This window comes from Leucoraja erinacea, chromosome 20, assembly GCF_028641065.1.
Source record: "Leucoraja erinacea ecotype New England chromosome 20, Leri_hhj_1, whole genome shotgun sequence".
Taxonomy (NCBI): domain Eukaryota; kingdom Metazoa; phylum Chordata; class Chondrichthyes; order Rajiformes; family Rajidae; genus Leucoraja; species Leucoraja erinaceus.
Window position 1 is genome coordinate 11502021 of NC_073396.1, and position 9240 is coordinate 11511260.

General features: G+C 47.7%; 1 protein-coding gene across 1 annotated transcript in view; it reads left to right on the top strand.

Moving 5' to 3' along the window:
* LOC129706785 (interleukin-21 receptor-like) overlaps positions 1–3704 on the top strand; it is a 40781-nt gene extending 37077 nt beyond the window's left edge. The window contains exon 9 of the mRNA XM_055651270.1: positions 481–3704. Within this exon, the coding sequence (XP_055507245.1) occupies positions 481–1446 (966 nt within the window). The 3' untranslated portion in view covers positions 1447–3704. The remainder of the gene's footprint in view (positions 1–480) is intronic.
* The last annotated feature ends 5536 nt before the right edge of the window (positions 3705–9240 follow it).

The following is a 9240-nucleotide window of genomic DNA, read 5'->3' on the forward strand; positions in this document are numbered from 1 at the left end:
ACGCAGACTGGAGGAACAACACCTCATATTTTGCTTGGATACATGAACACACTTGCATGAACATTGAATTCTCCAATTTTAGTAACCTCTAACAGTGCCCCCTTCCCCAACCCCTTTCTCCCCCACAACTCCCTCTCCCACATTCCTTGTGCCCCACCTGTACTCACACCCTATTTCTCCCCTCCATCTTCATTCCTTCCTCTGTTTTCACAATTTGCACCTCTCCAATCCTTTTGTCTCGCACCTTCTGTTTCTTTGTCCACCCATCTGTCTATGAAACCTTCTCCCTTGCCCCAGTTCACTTATTATCTGCCCCTCTTCCCCCCCCCCCCCCCCCCCCCCCATCCCTGCCCATGACAAATACCTAATACTCAGATATTTTGAAGCTGCTCTGCAAGTTCACCTTTGAAATAATGAAACGCAGACCAGCCTCACATTATCAGCAGCTGTTTTAGACCCGGTCTCTCTTCCTTGTTTCAGAAGTGGGTCAATGCTCGATATCCAGACGCACTGTATGACGTCAGTGCGAAAAACGCGATGATGTTGGAGAAGAGTGATGCGGTGCAAGTCTACGACGGACGCTACGCCCTTGACAAGGCATCGACGATGGGATTGAAACCCAAGGAGAAGCAGTCAGACATCCATTCCTCGTGGCAAGCCTTATGCGGCCCGTGCTCCTGTACCTCCGCTCACTCCAGGGGCCAGTTTGGGAGCAACAACCAACAATGGAAGGATAAGTCCTACGGCCAGGTGTCCATTGACACGGTGACGGTGACTGACGAGTCCGCTTGTTCCCGTTGCAAACAGAAGGATAACCCGGTCAGGCCGCCCTACACCACCCAATGTAACAGTAATCCTGTGCAGGAGACCCCCAATGGGCAGGACTATCCCCCCAGCAGGCAATATTTCAATCAGTTGCACCCACTTACGCCGGGAACACCTGAGCTCGGTGCCAATGCCTCACCGCTAAACGAGATGATGTCCCTGTTGCGGCCCTTCGCTGGCCCCGATCCAACAGGTGGCGATGTCCTCGATCTTCAATGCCTCAACATAAGTGACTGGGACCCAGAGAACGAGACTTTCTCTTTAAACGGTGAAGGTGCCTCGTGGGCTGATAGAAACGTAAGTGAGGATGGATCGTGGAGCGGTGGGAGTCTGGATGCCATCTCCTCATGCAGCAGGTTGGAACCGGACCTCGCTTATCCTAAGATATTGCTGGATTTGGACACCGTTGATAGTGGATTCACTGAGACTGATCCCTGTTTTATGACCCCTGGTGACTTGGAATGTAATGATGAGTTGCGAGCCGACGGGGTTGAGTTTGGGAAAGAGCCAGATGATAACAGCCTCACCAACTCAGAGGAGGGACAGCAGTATTACCGGAGCTACGTCAAGCAGTGGGTGAAGTCCCCGACCACCGCTGTGAACTACCCTCCTCAGGGGTAGCCCTGGCCAGCCCCTAACCCTTGACCAAGCACAGCATAGCCTGTGAGAACATCATCAGTACATCATCCGTACAGCGTCAACCATTGAATGACGATGGTTGCCTTGTGCGTTAACTATGAACTGATCCTAAATGATGTACAGGGGAGTGCATCCCTTCTTACACTGATTTGTTAAGACAATCCAACTCGTACCAAGTATACCTGCTGTTCCCCAACAGTGTGATTTTTGACTAGACGTTCCTACCTGTGTCCTACTTGGAACATTTTCTAATCACCTCAATCTTCAAATCCTCTAATATACCTCGCCCCCAAATGCTGTCAATAGATTTTAGTTAACAAGGGAAATAAATAAACTTATTCTCAAGCATCGCGGACCTGCTAACATTTCTTTCAGTTAAATGGCTCAACGCTCTCACCATGTATTACTCTCGGAAGCACTTGACATTTGGCAACAGGGGTTTTTGACCAGTGTGCGGGGTGCTACTGCTGTGACTGTCCTTATCCTCCTAAGGGGTTTGCGAGCTGGTCACAATGGCAAAGCAGCTTGGCGCTTTGCCTGCCAGCTACTGATGCCCCCAGACAAGAGATGAAGCTCCATGCCTCTGGGAGTGAGGTATCTCCCATCCTTTGTATCAGAACATTTCCTGGATCCAGTATCATTGCTTCTACCCAGGCCACTGAATGGCAAGAAGCCTCAGGCTGTGTCCATTGAGACTGAGACCCCAGGAAGGTAATGGGTCTCTGAGTGGGACACCAGGGGTATCAACGGCCAGCCGGAAACTGCCTTTAAACTGCCTGGAATTCTCTGCCACAGAATGTAGTTGAGGCCAGTTCATTGGCTATATTTAAGAGGGAGTTAGATGTGGCCCTTGTGGCTAAAGGGATCAGGGGGTATGGAGAGAAGGCAGGGATGGGATACTGAGTTGGATGATCAGCCATGATCGTATTGAATGGCGGTGCAGGATCGAAGGGCCGAATGGCCTACCCCTGCACCTATTTTCTATGTCTATAATACCTTCTACTTTGGACTAGAGCCAGTACATACAAACCTTGCAGTGACCAGCCAGAAACCTTCCCAGCAACGAGTTCGTCATTTGAGTTTTATTTTTATAGTTACACTCTTTTTAAAATCAATAAAAAGAGCTGGGTTCTTCTGTGCTGCCCCCATACATGTAGCATATGATGGATCTGGCAACGCTACATCTTCATTGGAAAGCAGTAACGGTCTAGCGTGTGCGTGGCACGATGGCGCAGCGGTAGAGTTGCTGCCTTACAGTGCCAGAGACCGTGGTTCGATCCTGACCATGGGCGCTGGCTGCACGGTGTTTGTACGTTCTCCCCGTCACCTGCGTGGGTTTCTCCCGAGATCTCCGCGTTCCTCCCACACTCCAAAGACGTACAGGTTTGTAGGTTAATGGGCTCGGTAAAATTATAAATTGTCCCTAGTGTGTGTAAGATAGTGTTAGTGAGCGGGGATCGCTGGTCGGTGCAGACTCATTGGGCCAAAGGGCCTGTTTCCACGCTGTACCTCTAAACTAAACTACAGCAATACATCAAGCTATACTACAGGTGCAGTCCGTTACATCAGGCACCACCACATATGTACATTTTGCATCATTCTTAAGAAAGAACTAAACTAATTATCAATTACTTACACTTATAAAAATGAAACAATAGATTAAATAGGGGGACAATCGAGAGCACATTGACCTGCGGCATCACTTCCTGGTTCGGTAGCTGCAAGGCGTATGAACGGCACCAACTAGACAGGATTGTGAACGCCAGCAGGATTATTGGTGCTCCACTCCCTTTCCTGCTGGACATATACAGGAAGAGATGTATCAGCAGAGCCATCTCCATCATCAAAGACCCCTACCACCCATCGCATCACATATTCTCCATCCTGCCATCTGGGAAGAGGTACAGGAGCATTAGCTGCAAAACCAGCAGGATGCTCCTCAGCTTCTTCCCGCAGGCTATAAGACTGCTAAATGGACTTTGCCCCCTGCCAAAGTATCGCGCACCAACCACCAACCTGGACACACTGCAGCAGAGCCACTGTCGTGCCGCTGCCGATCGGAACGCCTGTTGAATGTTTAGTAGAGTGTTAAATTTGTTCATGATATATGTATTTTTATTTCTATTTATTTTTAATGCACACTGAATGGACACTGGTTGAGCAACGTTTTTTTGTTTCCTCTGGGTATGTGAATACTCAGGAAATTACAATAAAGATATACAATACAATACAATACAATACAATACAATAAATATTTATTTGTTATTGATTCAAATGATTCTAAATTAACTGGGAACTTACATTTCCCATTGCTGCAATGTCCATCGAGGGCATTTAATTCTGATGGGCCACCACCTGAAGAAGGGTCTCGACCCGAAACGCCACCCATTCCTTCTCTCCAGGGATGTTGCCTGTCCCGCTGAGTTACTCCAGCGTTTTTTGTCCACCTATCCCTTTGGAGATGGCCCATCATCATTGAGGGCACTTGATCTTGGATCTCCTTTGCTTCCTGTCCAGCCCACCATCCTGCCTCTCAAAGCCACACTTGTTTGTATGTCACATTTGAGCCTCGTTCCCGACTGCCCTGACCACGGGTGAACAAAGAGGAAGATGACGCAACTTTATTGCCTTCCCTCACAGCGGTGTCGCTAAGTGTTCTTGTCGTCCAATCTGACAGAGGGAGGATCATGAAGATGTGAGTTTGAGATCTCACTGACTTCATGAGATCTGTAGATAGACACTGGAGTAACTCAGCGGGACAGGCAACACCTCTGGAGAGAAGGAACGGGTGACGTTTCGGGTCGAGACCTTTCTTCAGGCCTGGTTTTGAAATGACAGATTTTCTTAAGACTAGGTGGAATTCCATTTTATAATTCTGAAGACGGAAGCTAATAATGCAACCTGATACTCTGGATATCCCAATGTAAAACTGAGGGGCAGTGCTGAGTATAATATATCCTTAGGTTTCCGTGGATACTGCTTGGTATCTTGTAGGCTCGACTTGCAATCACAGTTACACAACCCAATGATGCTTTTTCTAACTCTGCTATGGGCACCCTCCCAACAACTAGTGGTTGCGATGCTGCCTACTCTGACTTATTTTGCACAGCAATTAATAAATCCATCAAATGAAATTTAAAAACCTGTAGATGTTGGAAATCTGGAGTAAAATCAGACTCAGCAGTTTAGGCAGCTTCGTGGAAAGAGAAATGGAGTTAATGTTTAAGATTGAATGTCTGACAGTTTTTAATTGGAAACACAAACCCCATAAATGCATTGTGCTGCTTTCCATCTTTTCAGAGTAAGACACAGACATTGTAAATTCATTCTGTTATTTGGTGCCTTAAGGGCCTGTCCCGCCAGGATGTGATAGCATGCGTCTAGCGTGACCAAACGTGGTCGCTTGAGGCGTACGGCCTCGCGGGGCCGGTCCCACTTCGATCGGCGGAGGCGTATGGAGTTGTGCGGGGCTCATCCCGACATCGCGCGGGGCTCCAAAAATCTCGCACTGTCCGAAAATTCCACGCAACAACGGCCTGTCGGCCCGCAGCCGCATTGAGGCCGTACACAGTGCCTCGACATGCGTGCGCAGCGTCTCGACGTCGTATGCAGCGTCTTGACGGCGTACGCCTAGCGTGTGGCGTTGCACTATGATGTCACCGCCCGGCATGCTATGCATGATGACGTCACCGCCCGACGCTATGCGTTGTCCAAATTCAGTCTGCCCGCCTCCTGCCCAGTTGATTGGTGAGTTTGACGTAAATTACGTCACGCGCGAACTTTGCGCGTACTTACCGCGTACTTAGCGCGTACTTACTCCACTTCCGTTTGGTCGCGCTAGACGTATGCAATCGCATGCTGGTGGGGCAGGCCCTTTAGGTACTCGCGAAAGACAGTGACTGAGGAACTTGCAGCCTGGTGAATTGACTCCATGTTCTGTGTTGCCACCTCCAAGTTGCAGTCAAGACTAGTTTCACCATCACACAATACCTTGACAACTGCAGATGTGCCTCTTGTCACCATCGGACCCGCGTGGACATTTAAACGAAATTCCCGGCGACAAAAGAAATCGCACATCCTGGAATTTTGAGAAAAGTGCTGGAGGAACTCAGCAGGTCAGGCAGCATCTAGTGGAGGGAATGGACAGATGATGTTTCGGGTCAGAACTCTTCTTCAGACTGAGGGGCAGTGCTGAGTATAATATATCCATTGGACCATTGCTGAATCTCAAACTTCCTCACCAGTCTGATTTTTAAATTTCAAAAATAAAGTTTATTCAGAAAAATATATGTATACAAAACCGTGTAAAGAGTCTTCATACATTATCAGTGTCTACACATTCAATTGTGTCTCAATCAGTAATGTTTACAACAATCTTTACCTGAACCCCCTTGCCACTCATCTCTGGAGAACATGGGTAGATGATGCCTGACCCTCTGTGTTTGTTTAGTTTAGTTTAGTTTACTTTAGTGTAGAAATACAGTACGTTAAAAGACACTTTGGCCCACTGAGTCCGTACCGACCAGCGATCCCCACACACTAACTCTATCCTACACACTAGGAACAATTTACAATTTTACCGAAGCCAATTAACCTACAAGCCTGTATGTCTTTGGAGTACTGGAGAATCCGGAGAAAACCCATGCGGTCACAGGGAGAAAGTACAAACTCTGTACAGACAGCACCTGTAGTCAGGATGGAACCCGGGTGATCTCTGGCGCTGTAAGGCAGCAACTCTACTGCTGCACCACCGTGCCGCCAGTATTTTGTATCCTTTCATGTGCGGTGTGAGCCAGGTCGCACAACAGTGGAGAAAGCCTCAAGAGCCCCTGTCCTCCCCTTCCCGCAGATCTGAAGTAAAGTCCAGAGGGGTCGGTCTCTGTCCTGCTGGTCAGAGACTCTGTCCTCTGGTAAAGTCGTCTGCTATCGAGGTTTAGTTTTAGGTTTGTTACACGCTACCACGTCTACTGAGGTAGAGTGATAAACTTTGTTTTGCAAGCTATCCAAACAGATCAGATATGCCAAACATAGATACAATCAGTTCAACCTCGTACAATAGATAGGGCAAAGGAAAATAAATAGAATGCAGAATATAGTTTTCAGCATTGCAGTGCATCAGTTCCTTTGATGCAATGTTCTAATGTCCTCACTGGGGTCCAGGTGACTCGAACAGTACTCTAGCTTATGGAGGCCCAGAGAACAGGTCTGACATTCCACAGTCACTCTAGTACTTTGAATGGCCTTTCTGTTGTCTCCAGCGTAACAGAGTTAGTTTAGTTTAGTTTAGTTTAGTTTAGTTTAGAGATCCAGTGCGGAAACAGGCCCTTCGGCCCACCGAGTCCGTACCGTCCGGCGATCCCCGCGATCATTAACATGGTACGCACTACACACACAAGGAACAATTTACACATACACCAAGCCAATTAACCTAGAAACCTGTACATCTTTGGAGTATGGGAGGAAACGGAAGATCTCGGAGAAATTCCACGCGGTCCCACCAGGGAGAACGTACAAACTCCGTACAGACGGCACCCGAGGTCAGGATTGAACCCGTGTCTCCGGCGCTGTGAGGCAGCAACTCTACCGCTGCGCCACCATGACCGCCCTGACCAGCAGCCTGCCGTTAGCTGCACAGTGAGATGGAGGGGGGATGTGGTGACTGTGCAACATACCGTCAGCTTTGATCTTCCAACCCAAGTTGGATAGCACCAACAAATAGATGGCACTTGGGTGATTTTATGTTGGAGGTATTATCTCAAACCTCTGTTCAACCTATATGCTTATGTAACCTGTTCATTGCCAGGTTTTTTTTCTCACTATTGGCCATGACACGAGTATACTCTGGAGCGGCACTGAACAGGTTAACTATTAATTTAAATGATCTTATTAATACAAATCATTGCTTTAATTCCACCTGTGACAGCGCAGGGAAGGTTTTATGGAGACTGTGACAGAACCTTATTAGAGCAGCTCAGAGACAAATGGACATTCATTCAAAACGTTGGATCGCCAGCATAATCTTCTCAAATATGAACATTAAAAAAGCCCAGCAAGCATAGCCTGGCAGAAGCAACAGGTTATCTGCATATTTCGTGATCTTGGTGTTCTAACGCGGATGTTCATCGTCTGATTATTCATGTGCAGGAAGGAAGTGCAGATGCTAGTTTAAACCGAAGATGGACACAAAAAAGCTGGAGTAACTCAGCAGAGAGGAGGAATGGGTGACGTTTCGGGTCGAGACCCTTCTTCGGACCGGTTAGGGATAAGGGGAAATGTCATGGGTAATGATGTGGCGACGATGTGGAGAGTTAAAGAACAATTCATGTTTATTCATGGTTACACAAAAATGCTGGAGAAACTCAGCGGGTGCAGCAGCATCTATGGAGCGAAGGAAATAGGCAACGTTTCGGGCCGAAACGTTGCCCATTTCCTTCGCTCCATAGATGCTGCTGCACCCGCTGAGTTTCTCCAGCATTTTTGTGTAACCTTCGATTCTCCAGCATCTGCAGTTCCTTCTTAAACTCATGTTTATTCATGTTTTGTTGGACTTCCTGAATTTAATATCTTCTATTTCCAACCACAATGCACATCATTTTCAGAGTGTGTGAGGAGTTCCTCTGTTCATGAAGCTTCACTCACTGAAATAGTGAAAGGCCTGGATAGAGGGGATGTGGAGAGGATGTTTCCACTGGTGGGAGAGTCCAGGACCAGGGGTCATAGCCTCAGAATTAAAGGACGTTCCTTTAGGAACGAGATGAGGAGGAATTTCTTTAGTCGTTCTTTAGAGGGTGATCAATCTGTGGAATTCATTGCCACAGAAGGCTGTGGAGGCCAAGTCAATGGAAATTTTTAAGACAGATTTTTGATTTGTACAGATGTCAGGGGTTATGAGGAGAAGGCAGGAGAATGGGTTTAGGGGGGAGATATAGATCAGCCAAGATTGAATGGCGGATTAGGCTTGATGGGCCGAATGGCCTAATTGTGTTCCTATCACTTATGAACTTATGCATGTGGTTCTCCAGAATGATGCTGAGTTGGCCTGTAGTTGCTGGTTTAGTTTTTGGTTAGATTATTATTGTCACGTGTACCGAGGTACACGACCTTGTGGTGATAGTGGTGAACTAGACCATTTCTTGCTCCTTGTGATGTGGTTCAGTCTGTCTGGACAGGTTGGAGAATAGGTGGGCATTTCTCCACACTTCTAAACACTTCTTTATCATGGACCTCATTTGATACCTTGAGGGGAGTCATATTGGATAACTCTGGGTAACTGTGACGCTCACTTCCCATTGCTCCTTGCCTGACCATGTGACCCCCTCTTGTACAATGAGTCATAGAGTCGTAGAGTGTGTAAAGAGGCCCTTCGGCCCAACTTTCCCACGCCGGCCAGCATGTCCCATCTACACTAGTCCCACCTTCCTGTTTTTGCCCATAAAGGGCCTGTCCTACTTGGCGAGTTTTTCAACGACTGCCGGCGTCATTGACTGATGTATCAGGGTCGCCGAAAGATTTTGAACATTTCAAAATCCAGCGGCGACAAAAAAAATGTCGCGACCCCCGAGGAAACACCGTGCGTCAATACGTCATTACGCCGCGTCACCGCCGCATTACGCCGCATCACCCCACGACTTTTTCTGTGACCTGATACATCAGTCAATGATGCCAGCAGTAGCTGAAAAAATCAGGCCCTCTATCCCACTCTACCTCTCCTATCAATGTACCTGCCTAAATGTTGTTTACATGTTGCCATAGTATCAGCCTCAACTACCTCCTCCG